Here is a 21,538-nt window from a genome sequence, read left to right as displayed (position 1 = left end):
TTTTAATACAAAATCCAAAATGGCTGATGCCTAAAATGGCTGACATGGTAAAATTATACACCCAATCTAAAGAGACCAGTTTTGTGATTTTTGGCCAAAGCATTCAGAAGTTATAAGAAACAAATTTGCATTTTTCATATCTCCTGACCACTAGGTGGCACAGCGCTGAAATACTGCAGGCAGTCTAAAGTCATGCTCCTTATAACACACACCAAGTTTGGTCTCAATACACCAAACTGTTGCGGAGATATAGACTCATAACCATTTTTGCATGCTTTTCTTCGAATTTTTCCATGTGTTATTCTTCCATGTGTTGTTGCTTCGACTCAAGAGTGGAAGAAGAAACGGAAGCAGAAGAAGAATAAGAATGCCAGCGGATACAATAGGTGCTTACATACCTTCAGTGCTTGACCCCTAATAAATGTTTTTTTTTGAGCAGCAAATCAGCATTTAAGAATGATTTCTGAAGGATCATGTGACTGGAGTAATGATGCTAAAAAATCATATTTGATCACAGGAATAAATTACATTTTAAAATAGAAAACAGTTATTTTAAATAGTAAAAAAAAAAATTCTAAGATTTACTGCTTTTGCTGTATTTTGGATCAAATAAATGTAGGCTTGGTGAGCAGGAGAGACTTCTTTAAAAATCTTACCGCTCAAAACCGTTTGACTGGTGGTGTATGGGTATGTTTACTCACAGCACAGGCAGGCGATGAAGAAGACCTCAAGGAACAGGTATCCTTTGAGGTCTAAGATGCTCCCCGCAGCCATGGACATGAGCGCCAGGCCCAGGTTCTGTATGGACTGCATACTGTACAACACATCAGAGCGTTATTACTGGACCAATACATGTGCAGCAGCAGCATCAGGAGACTGACGGACGACACTTACAATCCATACGCGGTTCCCAGCTGATGCTCTGGCACCACGAACGCCACCATGGGCCACAGAGCACAGGCCAGCAGTGAATACGACAGACCTAATAGACACTGACACACACACACACACACACACAGCTTTATTTACCGTCACACTGGCTCTCACAGCTGATTGGTCGAGAGTTTGGCGGTTACCATTGCGATCCAGGGGTTCCAGAAGGTGAAGGCCAGCATCATGTGAGAGAGGAGCGTGGTGATGACGGCCAGCATAACCCACAAGACGTTCCTGCCGGTCCGATCAACCACGAACCCCAGCAGAGGAGACGCCGGGGCCGAGATGATGTACACGATACTGCAACACACACAGACCAACCACAGCAAATCTGCTCTTTAATGCATTTACACTCACTAGGAGGAAAGATTACTTTAATGATTTCGAAGGAACTCTCTTCTTGCAATTATGCGATCAAAAATACAGTAAAATAGTAAAATATTATTACAATTAAAAACAGCTGTTTTCTGTGTGAATCTATGTTAAAGTGTAATTTATTTCTGTGATGCTCCGCTGTATTTTCAAGATAATTCCTCCAGTCTTCAGTGTCACATGATCTTCAGAAATCAGAATAATATGATGATTTACTGCTCAAGAAACATCTCTAATTTTTATCAATGTTGAACACAGTTTTGTGGAAACTGTGATGCATTTTATTTTTCAGGATACACAGATGAATAGAGACTTCAAAAGGGCAGCATTTATTTGAAATAGAAATCTTTTGAAACATTAGCCCGGTTTCCATCCAAAGTTGTGAATTTAACGTGCGCAAAACTGGAATATCACATAAAACATTTGCGAACAAGCACCGTTTCCAACTATTTCCATTTTCCAACGAGACAAAGAGAACAAAATCATCACTTCCTGATAAACTGGCACTTAATATAACTAAGAAAAGTAGCAGAAGCCACTGAATATAATCATTTTCATTTATAATAAATTACTAGCGCCTAATAACGAGCAGACAAAACAAGCATAAAAAAACTTTTTTATTCTAAATTAGTCATTTCCATCACTCGTTTCTGATGCGATACTTCAAAATACACATTAAAACAGGGTGATGGAAACATAACCATTGTAAATGTCTTTTTATGTCCTTGATGAATTTAAGTATATGATGATTATATTTCTGTATTAATTTGAACAGTAGTGTAATCAAGCGTTTACACGCAAAAACTCATGCTTATTATGGAAGTTAAAGTCATGTTGTTTTATCAATTAGGTCATGAAATATTCAAGCAAAAATTGTGAAGTGAAGTGAAGTGACATTCAGCCAAGTATGGTGACCCATACTCAGAATTTGTGCTCTGCATTTAACCCATCCGAAATGCACACACACAGAGCAGTGAACACACACACACACACTGTGAACACACACCCGGAGCAGTGGGCAGCCATTTATGCTGCGGCGCCCGGGGAGCAGTTGGGGGTTCGATGCCTTGCTCAAGGGCACCTAAGTCGTGGTATTGAAGGTGGAGAGAGAACTGTACATGCCGGCCCGGGACTCGAACTCACAACCTTTCGATTGGGAGTCTGACTCTCTAACCATTAGGCCACGACTTCCCCCGACTTTGTTCAGTGCATGCAGAGTTTTGGGCTTGCAGCTTCACCATCATTCAGTTTTAAATCAGAGCTTGTGCTGTGTACAGGTCTTTTCTCATCAAGACCAGAGAAAAACACAATCATTTTAACAAATGTGTTTATAAATATGCTGATTTTTGAGGAGGCCTTCTGACTGGGAACGATCAGAGCATCCACACCAGCAACAACACATTTTAAAATGTATGTTTACAGGATATTATTTCCATAATTTTTTTCACTTCATAATTATTTGCCAATATTTGGCATATAGTATCTCAGAAATAACTTTTTTTTTGTTCTACACACTGCCACAGCTGAACACCCCATCCAAACGCTTCAGTGAAATTTGATTAGTATTCACCATTTTTAATGCACATCATAGTTTTAATGTTGGCATGCCATTTAATGTACATTATTATTATAGTTTTTATGTGGCAGCCTGTGGCTCCTAGTTTGAGAAGCACTGTTGTACGGATTTCTCTTAGTTAGAATACACTCCTGTTTTTAAATGTGATTGTGACTCCTAAATGTTTGCCAGCATGGTCTGAAGATGATCTGAGCCAATTTTGGTGAGAATCAGACAAACCAACTAGGACGAGTTTGAAAAAGTAGGTTTTTAAAAATCTAAAAATAGTGAAATAACTAAACCTTGTGATCCTTCTGTGCCATATAGTCCAAAAGATATAAGCATAAACATGAGTGGAAATTTGGACAAGTGGTGGCACTAGAGAATTTGAATTACAGACTCCAAATTTGCTATGGTGACTTTTCTCACTGTCCTCTATCAGTGTGCCAAATTTCACAACTTTCCCGCAAGCGGTACTATGGGCTGCCATAGACTCAAGAGCTTTTGTGTGTGTGTGTGTGTGTGTGTGCGTTGTGTTTTCTGTGGAGTTCTGTCATTTGTGAAGTTATGTTATTTCTTATTTATATGTTTAATCAAATGGTAACCTTAAACTAGAGCTACAAATGTTGTAAGTAGCATTTATGAAGAAATGTTTGAGGTTTAGCAGCCCAATAGTGTAGTGTTTCTTTAAGAGAGGAGTGTGCTGTGAGTACATGTGACCGGTGTCTATTAGTGAAAAGGAAGCATGAACTTCATTTAGTTTGTAATTACTTTTTTAACCCGGTGTGCAGTCACTTGGTAAGCTCTCTTAATTTCAAATGGTTTCTTGTCTGTTACGATGTACGCTTCATGTTGTTTGCTGTCACCATGCTATGTTGTTGTATCATTTTATGTTCATTGCACATTAAAGATAACATTATGGTTTGGTAGATCTAAGCAGTTTAGTTAACTGATAAAGATAATGCTATGTTCAAATGTTATAATTGGACGGGGTGGCGAAGCCATGGGACATAAAGTCAACATTTAGAATTATAACATTGTTAAATCATGTGTATTTGTTTCCGTTTTTAGTTTTGTAAATGTTTGATAAAGTATGAATTGCGGATCAGTATTTAACGAACTTCCTGGTTTGCTGCGGGTCATTTTGGAAGCTGTAGTTTTCTCCTTTTTGATAAGACTATGCATAGGTTCTTTGTAGGATTTGAGTATGGTGAATAATGTTTGAAGTGTGAAGCTTGCACATGAAAATTATGAAATGATGATTATGATATTATATTTTGATTAATGTTATTTATTGTTATTGGGCTATTGAGGTAAAGAACAGAGGCTGTTTGTAGTATGCACTTGAAAAGTGAAATGTTGTATTTCTTATTGTTTCAGGTTTATTACCTGGTTGCTTGGTTATCCTTGTGAAAAAAATAAACAAACAAATGTGGAATACAGAGTAATATCCTTTTGTACACTGGGTTGCCCTTTCCGTGGGAAGAAAAACGGAACAGTAATAAACCAAACGGTTCAAGTGCGGTAAGCCAAGTCTGCTACCGCCCTATCAGCATTGACCAGGAAAGGAATAGGTTGATTAGACCCTCTGTGTTAGTTGCTAGGAAAGGAAGATGGATTTGACAGAATTAATGGCCCTAAAAGGAAAGCGCTCAACAGCACAGTGCTCTTTCAGCAAGAGAGCCAACAGGCTGTCCCTCACTGTAGACCTCCTAGAACAAAAGGGTTCTTATCGACGAGATTAGAGCACTTAATGTAGACTTTGGAAAGGTGCACGACGCTGGACACGAATATGTTGACGCTCTAAGAGAAGTAAGAAGTGAGTAAGAAAAAGTAAGTAAAGAAGCGGCTCATGTGGAGGAGAAGATGGCAATGTGCCTTGTCACTTATACAGAAACGCTCCGGCTCGCTAAGGAGACATTGTGGTCCAAATTTGCTTATATCGACCTTGAGTTGTATGCCAACGGAGCAGAGGAGAAATGTACTGAAGTGGAAAACACTGATGTGAAGTTGTCACAGGAAGACTTTCAAGTCCTGAGAGAGGGTCTGGTAGAGAGAATAAAAATGTTTGAGCAGAAGGTGCTTGAAAGGGAAGGTCTTGTCTCTGGAGCCAAGACAACAGTGTATAAGCAGCAGTTATATAAACTGGTAAATAGATTGCATGACTGGGTGCGGAGTTGGCAAAAGTTGAAGCAGAAAGAAGAGGTCGAAGAGGTTGAAGATGTAGGTACTGATGGAGGGCATTGTGAGTTTGGTGAGGGGCTTTTAGAGCTGGCACACAGTCCCAAATTCCCAGTGTAATAATTCCCAGTGTATCCAGTACTGAAGCATCTGCATTTTCATATGCACCACCACAAAGCATCCCTGGCCTGCATCCTGGGACTTACTGCTTCAGACCACAGATTCTTGAAAGAACACGTCTGCCCAAGTTTCCGGGAGACATGACCGACTACTATCAGTGGAAGGCTGAGTGGAAAGAGCTGGAACAACTGGGAAACCCACAGATGATGGCTGGTGTTACAAGGTTCCACCTGCTGGCCAGTCTTGGTGACAGGTTGAAGAAAGATCTAGTTTTAAATAGCTGTGCATCGACGGATGAAATGTTCATGCGCCTCCACAACCGCTTCGGGAACAAGGCGAAAATCGTCCTGAAGATATCTGAGGAGGTTCAGGGCCTATCCACTGTAAAGAGAGATAATCCTAGGAAAGCAATTGAGCTGATCCAAGCAGTAGAGCGAGTCCTTAGTAACCTTGTGATTCTGGGAGAAGAGGAGGTTATAAAGAATCGTTGGGTAGCGCAGTCCCTTGAAAGCAAGCTGCCAAGCTTTCTGAAGGAGAAATGGATTGCGCACAAGATTAAGCCTGTGAATGGGTTTGCTCCACATAACCACTTTGACTGCTTATTGCATTTCCTGAAAAAGCAGGAGGCAATTCTGGAGGAGTTGGATCAGCTGGAGGTAAGCCCTAGAGAGGGAAGCTCTTCAGTGAAAGGCCCAGCAGATAAATCAGAAAAGGGAGTTAAGAAAGTATTCTCCAAAGCTACCTCAGTGCAATGCCTGTGCTGATGAGACACACGCTGGCAGGTTGATTGCCTGCAAAGCCTTTAGGGACATGGATCTCCAGAGGAGAAAGATCCATCTGAAGACCCATGGGACATGCAATCGGTGCCTGTGTTTCCACCTAAAGGATGGCTGTTGCAACCTGAAGTTCCTCTGCAGTAAAATGGACTGTCGCAAAGAAGAGCCTCACCACTATTTGCTCTGTCCCAAGTCCATCGCTCAAGAAAAAGACGCTGGCAGCGAGGCGCAAGGTACCAAAAAGGTGGAGACAAAAGGCCTCGGGCTGACCACTAAGCAAGAAGAGCTCCTGGCGAAAGTCACTCCGGAATTAAGAGCAGAACTTAGGAAGGCATTTTCCAACAAAGCCTCAACCATGATCTGCACTGCTGGTGGTGGACTGAAAGAGTACCCAGTTATAATGATGTTACTGGAAGTGACCACTAACTCAGGCCAGCTGATAGGCACTCTTATTGACCTTGCCTCTGACACTAATTATATAACAAACAATGCTGCCCAGCGCAGCTGGACTGATTGGTGAGCGCATCAAGTTAATGGTCCATGGAATTGGAGGGATGAGAACGACAGTCACAACCAAGAGATACTCCCTGCGACTAAGAGTGAAGACCATCAAGGGGATGGTAATGGAGCACAAACTGATCTGCTATGGCCTGGAGAGTATTGCGGAGATAAGCCAACCTGTTACTCCGCAACAACTGGAAAGGATCTTTCCTGATGTCGCTGCAGAGGAGCTTGCCCGCCCTGAGAATATCGATCTTCTGATCAGTCACAGGGAAGGTCGTTTAGTTCCACAGCCGTTCAAGTTGGAGGGAGATCTAGTCCTCTGGGACGGCCCATTGGGCAAAACTGTTGGTGGTACTCACCCTGATCTCTTTGAGGTGGTCGACTTAACGCTGCACCAGTCTGAAACTCACTTTGCAAGGTCTATGAGGACATCCTCAAGGGTGTATAAGGTTGTGGACATCAAAGACCTGTGTGGGGACCCTACGAGGATGGAAGAAGTGACCCTTAGCAGCACCACTGCCACGAATAAGGAGGTGTTTGAGTGGTTTAAGTGGGATAGTATTGGAGCAGCGTGTGACCCGAAATGTGGAAGCTGTAAGTGCAGCAAGTGCCCTCCGGGTGGCAAAGAGATGACCCTTGGAGAAGAAAGGGACTTAGAAAAGATAAAGGACTGTCTCTCTTACGTGCTAGCAGACAAACACAGTGACTCCTTATACTGGGATGCGGCCTACCCATGGAAAGTAAGTCCAGCGATTCTGCCAGATAATCGCCAAGCAGTGGAAGCAACTTTCTGGAACACTGAGGTTTGGCTGGCAAGAGAACCTGTGTGGGAAGCAGCGTATGGGGAGCAGATCCGTGATGGTATCAAGAGGAGCAGCTATCGAGCTCACGAAGGAAAAGAACAAGGCATGGAACGGCCCAGTCTGGTATATCAGCCATCTGGTTGCCTCGAATCCTCATTCCAGCTCAATGCCAGTGAGGATAGTCTGGAATAGTAGCCAGGAGTTTAAAGGGTTGAGCTTGAACAACCTCCTTCATAAAGGCACTGATGTCCTCAACTCGATCCGAAGTGTCCTGCTGAAATTCAGGAGCAGATTGTATGCTGCTCTTGGCGATGTTAAGAAAATGTATAATTCAGTGTGGTTGAAGGACGAGGAGGTCCCTCTCCATCATTTCCTCTGGAGGGATAAACCCGAAGACGAAATCAGTGTGTTTGTTGTCATCAGAGTCAACATTGGCGACAAGCCTGCTGGATGCATCACTCAGGTTGCCATGAGAGAGACGGCAAATTTGCCTCAGTTTACATCTATGGTTGAAGAGCGTCGGATCCTGACAGAGGACTGCTGTGTGGACGATATCTTGACGTTGCATGATGATCTCCAAACTCTGATTAAGATGACCAAAGGAGTGGAAGAGATCCTAAAAGCAGGTGGCTTTTCCCTCAAGCCCTGGGTCCTGACAGGCCAAAGTGGGAGGAGTGGAAAACCCACTGACTCTAGCAACGTCAGGTTAACAGAACCCAAGACCCTGATACTCCCCAACCAGATGCGGGATGAGGAGAATAAGGCATTGGGATTGGGATATGAACTAGAATCTGATAAACTCCGTGTGTTGACGTCGGTGAACTTCTCAAGGAGACGAGGAAAGATGAGGACCGGTCTGGATCTACGAGAGGATGAGATAAGAGGTAGAAAGAGAGTCCTTTCAGGAAGCAGGAAGAAACCATCCCTCCAAGGACACTTGGGACGATCCTCTTTCTTCACGTCTTCACGAGGCTGCAATAAAACTCTTTGAGCCATTTGTAAGGCTTGGCCAACTTAGATTCGACAGGAGTCTCACACCCCTTGGAGCCATAGGTTGCCCAATGGGGATCACGTTTTCAGATGGTAGTGAAGCTTCCTACAGAGCCGTTCTTTATCTATGGTGGGAGACAGAAGATGGAATTGTGGTGAAGCTGATTGAATCAAAGGCCAAGCTCACCCCTCTAGACCAGAAAGGTGATGTCATTAAAGCAGAGCTGTGCGGGGCTGTCTTTGCATCCCGCCTGAAGACATACTTCGAGAAGCACTGCTACATTAAGATTGATCGGTGGATTAATTTTGTCGATAGTCAGACAATCCTGGGAGCCATCCAGAAGGATAGCTATGGCTATCAGACATTTTTTGCAAACCGGATTGGAGAAATCCAAAAGGGTGGATCTGTAGATAGCTGGAGGTGGGTCGAAGGAAGACAGAACATCGCCAACCTCATCACAAGGGGGGCATCCCCTGAGGAGCTTGCTGAAGGATCAGTCTGGCAGGAAGGCCCAGAATTTTTGAAGTTGCTTGAATTAGATTGGCCTGGTAAACTGCCAGAGAGATCAACCCCCTTGTTGCTGAAGAGATCGGGGGACTTCGGAGGAAGGCGTTCTCGGCAGTGGTTATAGTAGGAGCCTAGCCCAGGAAATGGTAAGGCTCAACCAGTGTTGCGCTTGTGCGCCTTGTGGACCCCCGAAGGTTCAGTCCACTGGCACGGTTATGCGGGACCATCGCCTGGGTGAGACAAGCAGTAGAAATCTGTTTGGGAAACAGCCAGGCCTCAGTCCGGCCAAAGTGGGAGGCAAGACCATACCTGTCTGTGGGAAAAAGATCAACAGCTTTCAAAGATCTAGTTCTTGCAGCTCAAGAGGGTGTCGAGTTTCGGGATACAACCCTGGATCGCCTGGTTGTTCAGAAGGAGGAAAAGGCAGGACTCTTGTTCTGTGGAGGGAGAATTCAATGCTGGAATGAGGATAGAGTGGCTGTACCGCTAATCCCGTGCCAGTCGTGGCTAGAAACCCTACTGGCTAGGGAAGGCCTCTACCCTTCTACGGACAAGAAGGAAAGCCTGGATCATGCAGGGATGAAGGACAGTTAAGAAGGTCTTGAACAACTGTGTCACCTGCAGAAAGCAAAGAGCCAAGATGTGCCAGCAAGTAATGAGTGATCTCCCTCAAGAGCGTACCGGAAGAGCAAGCCCATTTAAGTATACAATACTTGACCTTTTTGGCCCCTTCGAGGTGAAAGATGCTGTTAAAAGAAGAACAAGCAAGAAGGTCTGGGGTATTGTTTTCTGTTGTATGGCCTTGAGAGTTGTCCATGTGGACCTCACTGATGACCAGTTGGCAGAAAGCTTCCTCCAAGCATACTCTCGTTTTGTTGCTCTGAGGGGGCATCCAAGGATATTATGGTCTGACAGAGGCACCAACTTTGTTGGTGCTAAGCCGGCTTTGTGTGAGCTGCATAAACATCTGGCTTGCCTTCAGGCTGTGTCTATAGAAGATGTAGCTGCTAAGAACGAGACTGAGTGGAAATGGAATTTTCACCCTGCAGATGCACCCCACAGGAATGGAGCTGCTGAGGCTGCTGTGAAGCTTTTGAAGAGGGCGCTCATGAGCCTCGGAGAAGCTACAAAGTCTCTCACATGGGGGGAGCTTCAAACTCTGTTTTATCAGGCAGCCAACCTGACAAACGAACGCCCAATCGATGCCAGAGCTCAAGAACAGGAGGATTCGGTTGAGTACTTAACACCCAACTCCCTTATACTGGGTCGAGCATCGCTTGGAGGAGATACTAGTGGGCTTGACCTAGAGTCCCCATCCCTGGCGTCGTTTAAGGGCTATTCAAATCAGTGTGGACCGGTTCTGGGCAAAGTGGAGGGAGTTAGCTGGCCCAAATCTGTTCATTCGACATAAGTGGCACCGAACAGTAAGGAATGTCAAAATTGGTGACCTCTTCTGGATTGCTGACCCAAATGTTTTGAGAGGTCAGTTTCGTCTGGGCCGGGTTCTGACAGTTTATCCTGACAGTAAAGGGATTGTCAGGGATGCTGATATCGCAACATGTGCTGGCTTCCCTGTTTCCTTGGTTCTTCACTGTCCATGATCGTTATCAGAAGAGACTTAAGAAGACTGATGGTTCTTCTCCCGGTGGAGGATGAAACTTATCAACCATGACACCCGCCTTTTACCAAACCCCTCTCTGTCATAGCTCTTACTCCTGTTGGCTGGTTGGTGTTGGCTGGTTGGTGTAAGCCTAGCGCTGCCACCATGCCAATCATATGGCACATACATGAAAAAGTAAGAGCATTCACATCCCATATATTGTATACCCGGGCAGTATATTATATACCTGTCCACGGAATGTGATTGTCTTGGACATTGGACTAAGTTGCTCTTCCATCTGTCGTACCTTTAATTAGACACTTATACATGGACGTTGTAGGAGAAAAAAAAAAAAAAAGTGGGGGTCCTTTGAGTGATTTTGGTAAGTTCTAGATCATAAGATCAGGAACGTAAGTGGGAGGTGTTGTGTTTTCTGTGGAGTTCTGTCATTTGTGAAGTTATGTTATTTCTTATTTATATGTTTAATCAAATGGTAACCTTAAACTAGAGCTACAAATGTTGTAAGTAGCATTTATGAAGAAATGTTTGAGGTTTAGCAGCCCAATAGTGTAGTGTTTCTTTAAGAGAGGAGTGTGCTGTGAGTACATGTGACCGGTGTCTATTAGTGAAAAGGAAGCATGAACTTCATTTGGTAAGCTCTCTTTTAAATTCAAATGGTTTCTTGTCTGTTATGATGTACACTTCATGTTGTTTGCTGTCACCATGCTATGTTGTTGTATCATGTTATGTTCATTGCACATTAAAGATAACATTATGGTTTGGTAGATCTAAGCAGTTTAGTTAACTGATAAAGATAATGCTATGTTCAAATGTTATAATTGGACGGGGTGGCGAAGCCATGGGACATAAAGTCAACATTTAGACTTATAACATTGTTAAATCATGTGTTTATTTGTTTCCGTTTTTAGTTTTGTAAATGTTTGATAAAGTATGAATTGCGGATCAGTATTAAACGAACTTCCTGGTTTGCTGCGGGTCATTTTGGAAGCTGTAGTTTTCTGCTTTTTGATAAGACTGTATGCATAGGTTATTTGTAGGATTTGAGTATGGTGAATAATGTTTGAAGTGTGAAGCTTGTACATGAAAATTAAGAAATGATGATTATGATATTATTATATTTTGATTAATGTTATTTATTGTTATTGGGCTATTGAGGTAAAGAACAGAGGCTGTTTGTAGTATGCACTTGAAAAGTGAAACGTTGTATTTCTTATTGTTTCAGGTTTATTACCTGGTTGCTTGGTTATCCTTGTGAAAAAATTATACAAACAAATGTGGAATACAGAGTAATATCTAGGGATGTGCACGGATAGTCGAACATTCGAATATTCGTTCTGCTCTAATTATTCGATAAATAAAAATGATATTCGAATTTCGCAAAAAAAAGAAGTTCACAATAAAACCTAATTTGGTCACTTTCTGTGATTCTCCACGGCATATTTGAAGGTGTATGCAAGCAAAAATTAATAATGAATGATTAAGGGGCCATTCACATATCGCGCCTAATAAGGCGTGGAAAAGGCTATGCGCTCCGCTTTCTCCTTCTTTCCAAAGCGCTCGGGCAGAAGCGCTCCTGAGGCGACGCGTTCTCTCCATGAAGACGCGGAAATTTCAACAAAGGATAAATGGATTTGCAGCACAAAAAAAATCGCTTTCAGTAGCTCTCCTACTAAATTTATTTCAAAATGGCAATCCATATACAGCTATGATCAGCTGTTCCTTCATCTTGGCTGAGCTTTCAACGTTGTTACAGGAAAGGATGAAGCTGAATGTTTAGTTCTTGTCACATGACCTGCGCTGCGCTTGCGGCATTCTGAAAGTTGAGATGTTTTTAACTCGATGCTGTGCGGACACGCCTGGAAAAAACGGGACCGCGTCGCATCGCGACCGCGTCGCTTCCATTATGAGCGTGCATACCGCGCGCCTACATTGGAAATAACGAACTTGAGCATGCAAAAGACGCGATATGTGAACGCCCCCTAAAAGAACTGCGGTCTTCTAGTAGGCTACTTCAAATATGCCGTGGAGAATCACAGAAAGTGATCCAAGAACATTGTTGCAGCATCTCTCAAGCAACGAATAAACACCGCTAACTTGGAGAATGCAGTGAAAACTCCTCTTCTCGCGTCTGCCCTAGACCCTCGGCACAAACATCTCAGGTTTCTCGATGAAAACATGAGAGAAGTAAGAAAAAAAAAACTTTTTTGAACATTATCAGAACATTTTCCTTGATGCGAGTGGTGCGGATGCAGTCGCCACAATGAAGAAGATGCAATGCCCACTCGTCGGTAAAGGCTGAGCCAGTTCTCCAGCGATGATTACAGAGAGTCCAGCCGAGACGAGTGGGAACCGTTCTTGCTGGAGCCATGTATTCCACCAGATGAGGATCCCATTCAGTGGTGAAACGAAAACACGAAGCGCTTCACAAAACATATTCGCTTAGCACACCGTTATTTGTGAGTCCCGCCAAGGTCTGTGCCGTCAGAGCACGTTTTCTCCGTGGCCGGCCTTATTGTTAACAGGAGCCGACTTTCCCCCGATCATGTTTACATGCCTGTATTTTTTAACAAGAACATTTGAAACAATAGAAAAAAAAGCAAAAAAGATTTGCTGACAGTTTAAAAGTTAAGTGTAAGCTACATTCTGTACAATAGCCAAATTGCTGCAGGCTGCTTTACGTTTTTTCTTTGTTCACTTTTTTTTTTTTTGCTTTTAATCTGTACTTTTGTTTGTTTGCACGCATTTTTAAAGGTTTTCAGCTACAAAACACGATGTGTAATGTTCAAGCTTATTGTGTGTAAGCTTGTTCAAAATGACGAAAACAAATGTTGCTGAAAAATAACGTCTGACTCATTAAACTTAATTTAAATAAACGAATATTCGAATATTCGTTTTTTGTGAGCTCAAATATTCGAATGTGATATTTGTGGAAAACGCCCATCCCTAGTAATATCCTTTTGTACACTGGGTTGCCCTTTCCGTGGGAAGAAAAATGGAACAGTGTGTGTGTGTGTTGATGTACCTGTTGATGGCTCTGGCCTGGACAGTGGTGAAGGCGAACTTCTCGATGAAGAAAACTCTGTGTGTGGAGAAACACAAACATGATTTAAACTCCTACACTCTCACTCCTTCACATTCATATGTTCTACATTCATATGTCTTTCCAGTTGATTTTCAATATGAACAGGACAGAAACTCACTGGCCCAGTCCAATGAATGGGAAGATGGCCACGTAATAGGCCACACAGACGATAAAGATGAGCCAGAGAGAGACGGGAAAGTCCTTGACGTCCGTCAGCTTGATGACTTCCCCTACATCACACACACTTCTGTAAAACAGTGTTTGACGGGACAGATGGCCGCCAGACACATAAACGTCTGCTCTGGATCATCTCACCAGTTTTGCCCTGCTCCTTCTTGAGGATCTTCTCTGCTCTTCTGTCCAGGAAGCCCAGAATCAGAGCACACATGAGGGAGAACAGACACGTGGACGCCGCTGAGAAACACCAGACAGCGTTAACTCAGTAGCTCTGTCACAGCACGATTCAAATGATAAAATAAAAACCTTGCAACTTATATTCAGGAATATCACAGGAATGTGTTTCAGCACGCAGGCCTCCACCCGGGTTAAAAACATGCTTATCTGACATTAAAGCTGAAATATGAGCTGACACACCAGAGAGGAACAGAAACATTCAGTGATTTAGTTCACAAAAGACTCAGAAAGACTGAGCCAGGCAAAGGAAAGCAGAAGTGAAACACGAGCCGTCGAGAAGCACATCAGAGCAGGATAACATCTCACTTCACAACAACATACTCAAACGAGCTCAAAACGAGAAAAGATACCGAATGTAGAGACTGAGCACTGCATGAAGATCGGTTTACAGACACTGAACTCACAAACAACAACAACTTCTAGCTTGCAAGCAACTAGAGACATCTATGTTCAATGAGGAAAGCCTTAAATATATTTCTAGGATTTTGTTTATGGATCTGTCTGATTTCTAGGGTTAGATAACACTGTTTGGAAATCCTCTGAGGGTTTGTAAGGAGTCTTGAAGGGCTCTCACCGATCATGAGTGTTATCCCGAGCGTGGTGTGTCCCGTTGAGCCCAGCATCGCCTCGATGCGGCCGTAAACCCAACCGATGACGTTCATGTTGACCGTGCTGCCCTGAACACACAGAGCATCCGCACTAATTATTGCTATTTATATTTGGTTTTCAAGGACTAAAATCAGAGATCACAATATCATTATAACCTTTCACATTGTAATAAATAAACTAATAAAACAAAATGGTACAAATAAAGCGAGCACTGACTGTGGCAACCTTAACATGTGAAAGGATACTACGCCAAAGGTATCGCTTTCCTTATTTCATGAATATATGATTAACCTAAAGAGTGAACGCTTCTTCATTCACTTGACTAAAGTCATGAGCTATATCATGTTCATGGACACGAGATAAAACTTGGTTCACTAGAACGAGACAACATTTAAACACTATTTTAAGAAATTTCCAATGCCAAAATATTGGTCTTTTAATCAAAAAAAGCAAAATGCTGAGCTCCACAAAACAACGTAGTTAACTAATCTAGAGCCATAAGTAACAATTATTTTGATAATCAAGTAATCTTCTGATAACTTTGATAAGCAAGTAATCACATTTTTTTTAGTAATTAAAATAGACCTAAGTAAAAAACAGGCTTAAGTATGACTACATTTATATATATTAAACTAACGATGAGGCAATAATAATTGGTTCAAATAAAGTGTCAAAACCAAGTATTCATATGGCTTTAATTGAGCAACACTGTTAAAATACATAAAGTAATGTGCTTATACATAATATGAACATAACTGACTTATGTGCATTAGGTATTATATCAAATACAGAGCAAGTGTTTAAACATTTATATCGAAATCACAATGTACAACAAATCGCATATAGAAATATTCTCCTTAGGTTTACGCTATACATCTAGTGAGATAACACAGTCTTTATCAAAAACAAAAATTAACACTGATTTCAAACAAGTACTTTTCAAGTACCTTTTCATAAATATGTTTTCAGGGGTTTTCCAGGACTTATATTTCATTTCAGGAAGTCAAATGCAAGCACTTTAAGCCCCTTGTATGAAGCCTGCTTTATTTTTGTTCAAATTAATGCAGCCTTGATGAACAGAAGAGACTTCTTTCAAAAACATTTAAATGGTAAAACCAACCCCAAACCTTTGAACTGCAGTATATTTTATGACATCAAATGCAGTTTCATGGAATGTGAAAGATCTCTTTTCTCCCAGCATTGTACATCAATGGTCATTTTTGGACAGAAGAATGAATCTTCACATTAACTCATCTGAATGACAATGACTCTACAGTGAATATAACTGAATTCACATCACACATCAACATTCAGATCATCTCCTTAAATCAAATTTTCAAAAGTGGTCTGAACAGGTGATGAATGCAGTCTTTACAGCTCTCATGTGACTATCATGTTCTCCATTATCACACACACACACAGATGGTTGCTCTCTTACCACTCTGGCCATGCTGAGCTGCAGGCCGAACACCAGATTGAGCTCTTTTCCCTTGAACCAGTTCACTGCATACGTGTTCTGAGCCACAGCCAGCGACTCTCCGCCGATACTGAACAGATCATGCATGTTTACACACAGACAGAGAAATACTAAATGCATTTAAATCACTGGACGGTGCTCACCCAAACACAAATCGGCCCAGATTCATCAGCCAGAAGTGATTGGCCAGAGCTCCAGCAGCAAATATGATCTGTGAAACAAGTCATGATCATACATAGCCATACTGATGATTTATTACCACTGGAAGGAAGCTTGTTCCCAACACAGAATAAAACACAAGAAAGGGTTTAAAAAACGAATTAACAGTTCACATCTTGCAATCATATTTTTTTCCCTTCATTTGGAAAAATAACAATACAGGTAATCATACATTCTTCTGAGAATTCTGAGTTTCCGTCTCACAATTTGTGATTTAAGGAAAATAATATAACTGCATTTTTTTACTTGCAATTCTGAGTTTACATATTGCAATTTTTTTTTCTTCACTATATCACACAATTTTTAATTTTTTTTTGTATTAGCTATATATATATATATATATATATATATATATATATATATTTATTTATTTATTTTTTTTTCAAGTTTATATCTTGCATTTGCATACTGTAAATACAATAATTGCAAGTATACATCATACAATTCTGAGTCTTTTTACATCTTAAAATGTATCTATTTTTTTCACCATGCAATAAAAGAATAATTACGGTTACTGTGATTTACTTTTATCTTGCAATTTTGACTTATTTCCCCCACAGGATTCTGAGTTAACATCTTGCTATTTCATTCCATATTCTGCTGATAAATTAAATTACAATCTAAAATGTTTTTTGTTTAGACCACACGATTCTGATTTTTTTCCACGTAATTGCCAGTTTATATCTCATTTATAAAATAAAACAAGGAATTGTGACTGTCACGATTAAAAAAAAAGGCAGAATCACTAAAAAAAAAGTTGCAAATACCTTTTTTCAATTATCATCCTGTGGTGGAAACAAGCTTCTACAGCACTGATTACACTGCGGTGTGTAATAACCTACCTGCCCTAATAACACAAACATTGAGAAGATGATCGTCCCCAGCCTAGAAAGAACAGATGAATGTGTAATCAGCTCAGTGAACACACTTTACTAAAGCAAACATGTGCTGTGATAGAGTCGAGGCATGATACTGTCACTGGAGAACAGCGGTGCAGTCACGTACTGTATATATGAACCTGTTCTTCACTTCTGTGCTCAAATGTGATTTAAGTGTGTGTTGAACTGGACCCACCTGATGCCAAACACCCGGTCCAGCAGAAAGCCCCCCAGGAAGCACAGCACAACATTAGGCCATGAGTACCACGCATACAGCTGCATGAACGAGGCTGTGTTCAGACCCATATCCTGAGACACACCAAACACACCCAGATCAGATCAGACCACAGTTAATAATCACATTCAAACACACTGCACATGTGTCCCAGCAGCACAGAAGCAGTCATCAGTGTCACAGACGTATATTTGTAGAAATAGACAACAATACATTGTATGAGTCACAATTATACATTTCTCTTTTATGCCAAAAAAAAATTAATTATATATATATATATATATATATATATATATATATATATACAGACACTAACAGTAGATAGACATTTATTATATAAACAAAAACTTTTATTTTGGATGCGATTAATCACTTTATAAGTGATTTACTATATATATATATATATATATATATATATATATATATATATATATATATATATAGTAAATGAAACTAACATTACCTATTCTATTTATTTTGGTCCAATTTATTTATTTATTTACTTATATAACTGGCAATGTGTACTGAATCCACACACACCTGTATGACTTGAGTCTGGAGAGCTGCGGGGTTATCATAACAAAAGTAGCTACCTGAAATACAACAAAATAAGAAAACAAAAAGATAATGATCAGAAAGAGAAAACAGAATGAGCACAATGGTAAATTAAGATGCTAAGTTTCACTTTCACTGAAATCTGACACCACTGATCCCAAACTCACAAAACACGGTAAAAGCACGGTAAGTTACTCTTTTTGATGTGACTATAATGCTAATATTTGCACATGTTTAATCTGTCGCGTGAATATAACGCTGTCCTGGTGTGTCTGAAAGATCGCGCTGGTCTCGTGACTCGTGAGGAACACGGTAACGTTACCGAAGCCCAGGAAGCACATGAAGACCAGGACCAGGATCCGGTGCAGCAGGTGAGTCGGGTCACACAGCGGGCTCAGGTGCGGAGACACGCCTTCATCATTTTCTTCTTCATCATCCAGCAGACCCTCATACTCCCGTCGGTCTGCCATGTTCACTGATCGCGGTCATGTGACAGATCTGCGGCGCGTCACGTGATCAGGAGAAGAAAAAGGTCATACATTTCTGGAAAAAAAACGCATAGGAAAAATAATAATAATAATAATAATACTCAGAAAAAAAAACTTAAAATGAAAAATTTACACAGGGTAAAGGGAATAGCTTGCTATTCATTTTAAAACTTACTTCAAAAACTAAGTTTGAGAGTTTTAGAATTCATTCATTATTCATTAATGAATATTTAGGATGACAACATAAAAACTGAAAAAAAAAAAAAAAACATTTACATACTGCTACATTGTTAAATGAAGAACTATGGGATGGGTCGTGTAATCGGTTTTTAATTTATAAGAACCGTCCGAACAAAGTGATTCACTCGAATGAATCAGACATTCGAACCGATTCTCTAGAATGAATCTTTCCAGAACTGCTTCTGAGAGAGCGAGCCGTTTTATGACGAACCGGTTCACTAGAATCTATCGTAGCCTACCTTTAAATGCTAAATCTGCGGAAAAGGTGATTTAGTATTTAGCAGCGCTTTACGAGAGATAGTCGACTGTGTGGTTGGTTGATTTGCTGTTTCTGCTGGAAGGTTATACGAATAATGAGACATTAATATCAGCGACTGTTGATATTTGATCACTGTTGATCATTAAGCGCTGAAAAAATAATATCAGAGTATCAGCTTTAATGCACTCATAAAAATAACTAGAGCATTCAAATGGCAAGCCTTTCAAAGAAGACAGAAGTACTCAAAGTGCATAACTTACAATGTGCGAAGGATGCAGTAAAACAACACATCTCTGGCCATAACTCTGAAATCAGGAATATCATACATGATAATAATTGATCAAATAGTTGTAATCTGGCTCAGATGAAGACAGCAATCCTGTGTTTGTGCTCTTGTTTTTCTGTTGATTAAGGAATAATACAAGACTTCACCTCACAAATGGTTGTCAAAAGCAAATACATCATAATGTAAAGGCTATCATATCATATTGTGCAGTGCTCAAGCAGAACATTAGATATGATAAAGAGTGATGTAATACTCAAGCAAAAATGCAGGTACTAAGTAAAAGTAAATGTGATTTCTTTTAAATAATCTTGCCAATGCAAAGTGAATTAAATTGCATAAAATGTTTTCTCAGGCAGATATACAAAGGTTTTAAAACATCCAGATGCAACAATTATCAAAGTGGAGAACAAAAATGCATTGTTAGTTTAATAAAATATTAAATAAAATAAGTCAATAATATAATTTTTTATTATAGTGGAACACAAAAAGTAAATCTTTAAAGGGATAGTTCACCCAAAATAAACACAATTCTGTCATCGTGTTCACTCCCTGATGTTCTTTCTTCTGTTGAACACACTGAAGACATTTTGAAGGATGATGCTAACCAACAGTTGCTGGCCCCCAGTGGACTTTCAAAGTATTTATTTGTTTGTTCATTCATTTTTTCCATTCTATTTAAGTCAATGAAAGAGCCATTGAGTGGTTTTGTCCCATGAGAAGTCCATCAGCGTACACATGGATCAATTGGTTATTACATATCTAGAAAATATGAGATTAAATTTTTTTAGATGTATAGATGAAGTACTGTAGTTTTCAACTTTCAACAACAACATCAGCTTTTCCTTTGACTACTTCAGTATACTCATTGTTACGTTCTCCTCCCAGTCTAGGGGTCAGGAGGGGAAGTAAAAAAGAAAAAGATGATATTTTAAAAAAAAAGGTAACGTTAAATAAAATTACGTGGAGGATACACTTCGGCCTCAGGCTTCAGAGTGAGAGCAAAAAGAAAATAAGCAGATTCAAGTACAAGAGAAAGTATTTATTTCTGTTATAAATTGAAATGGTTAACAAAGGATGGGAATAGATCTTCAGGAGAGAGCAGGGCCTAAAATAACAAAGAAAACCAGAGGCTAAATAAGGTTTAAGAGAGCTATCTGCCCTGTACAAAAACAGAGATGAAAATCAACAACAAAAACTTCCCTGAGCTCCCTCTCTAACCAAAAACAGGAGAAAAAGAATGTATAAAATAAAAAGGCACGCTCTCCCTACTTTTCCCAGATAACCCCAAAATGGGCAAAGCTTAGACTACCTACAATACCTTTTAGTTACCCACAGGTAAAGAAGTCAACACTAGAAAGCGTCCACTCGTCCACTGAGTCCACTCTCAACTCAAGGATAGACACAGGACTTCTCCAAAATACACAAAACACACAATCTCAGTCTGAGGCTGGGGGAGAAGTGTTCCTCTCCATAGGCTTCTCTGAGTGCTGTATTAATACTCTTCGGCTCAGACTCAGGCATACTCCCAGCGAGGTGCAGCTGATGGTAATTAACCTGAGTGAGAGTGAGTGAGAGAAACAGGGCAGACAAGCATTTTCTTACCACAGATTATAAAAAAAAAAACCCTGGGACGTAACACTCATCAATATCGGCTTCCATCACAGTGTGTCTTTTATAAGTTCCTAACAAAATCCAGACACTTAAAGACCTCCAGCAGGTGACTTCACTGAAGAGGGGAGGCAGATGTCATAATATCAGTTGTTCATCTGTAGATCTTCTTCCCGTGGTCTGTAGCGGTCGTTCCTGGAGGCTGGGCCAGATCTTGTTTGTTCAGATGTTGAGTGTGATCCGCACTCATCTGGAAAGCACAAGCTCATAAACAACAATTATTAGACGATTATAATTAGGCGACTTTAATCACTCAGCATCTGTGAAGTGGAGAACGACAACATGCACCAGTCCTGTTTAAGACTCTCATCAACAGACCACTGTTGAGGGACACTTTTACTGTTTTATAAAGTAAGCAGCACTGCACAGCAGTTCATGTGCTGGTCGTCCCCTAATTAGGAACCGAAGTAGATAAATATCACGCATGCTTTTTAAAATGGTATGTGACATATAAGCGTGCACATCAACCCGATCACTTTATTCAACATTCATGTAAACAGTACATTCATATTCATCAATCAGAATGAATTCATTCCGATAGAAGCAAAAAGCGTCCATGTAAATGTACCTAGTGTTTCTGAAGAAAAACTTGTTGCTTTGTGCAGAACTCAGAACTCTGTGGGCTGTTTGGGTGGTTGTTAGGGTGTTGCTAAGTGGTTATACTGTATACTGCACAATATTTGTGTCCCTGGAGCACAAAACCAGTCTGAAGTCTCTGGGGTATATTTAGACAACAATACATTATATGGGTCAAAATGATCCATT

At 40.7% G+C, this 21,538-nt stretch overlaps 1 protein-coding gene across 2 annotated transcripts in view; it reads right to left on the bottom strand.

The window, feature by feature from the left end:
* Positions 1-18,333, bottom strand: part of mfsd1 (major facilitator superfamily domain containing 1) — a 23,554-nt gene extending 5,221 nt beyond the window's left edge. For both annotated transcript variants that reach the window (XM_059514986.1, XM_059514987.1), the window contains exons 1-13: positions 18,155-18,333; positions 17,818-17,870; positions 17,239-17,351; positions 17,007-17,049; positions 16,089-16,156; positions 15,907-16,015; positions 14,434-14,536; positions 13,761-13,859; positions 13,564-13,675; positions 13,386-13,442; positions 1,077-1,233; positions 895-992; positions 702-814 (exon numbers count right to left, since the gene is read on the bottom strand). In XM_059514986.1, the coding sequence (XP_059370969.1) occupies positions 702-814; positions 895-992; positions 1,077-1,233; positions 13,386-13,442; positions 13,564-13,675; positions 13,761-13,859; positions 14,434-14,536; positions 15,907-16,015; positions 16,089-16,156; positions 17,007-17,049; positions 17,239-17,351; positions 17,818-17,870; positions 18,155-18,302 (1,273 nt within the window). In that variant the 5' untranslated portion in view covers positions 18,303-18,333. The remainder of the gene's footprint in view (positions 1-701; positions 815-894; positions 993-1,076; positions 1,234-13,385; positions 13,443-13,563; positions 13,676-13,760; positions 13,860-14,433; positions 14,537-15,906; positions 16,016-16,088; positions 16,157-17,006; positions 17,050-17,238; positions 17,352-17,817; positions 17,871-18,154) is intronic.
* Between the last annotated feature and the right edge of the window lie 3,205 nt (positions 18,334-21,538).

The sequence above is a fragment of the Carassius carassius genome, chromosome 28 (genome assembly GCF_963082965.1).
Source record: "Carassius carassius chromosome 28, fCarCar2.1, whole genome shotgun sequence".
Classification (NCBI taxonomy): domain Eukaryota; kingdom Metazoa; phylum Chordata; class Actinopteri; order Cypriniformes; family Cyprinidae; genus Carassius; species Carassius carassius.
The sequence above is the reverse complement of the archived record's forward strand: the minus strand, read 5'-3'. Positions and strand labels throughout refer to the sequence as shown.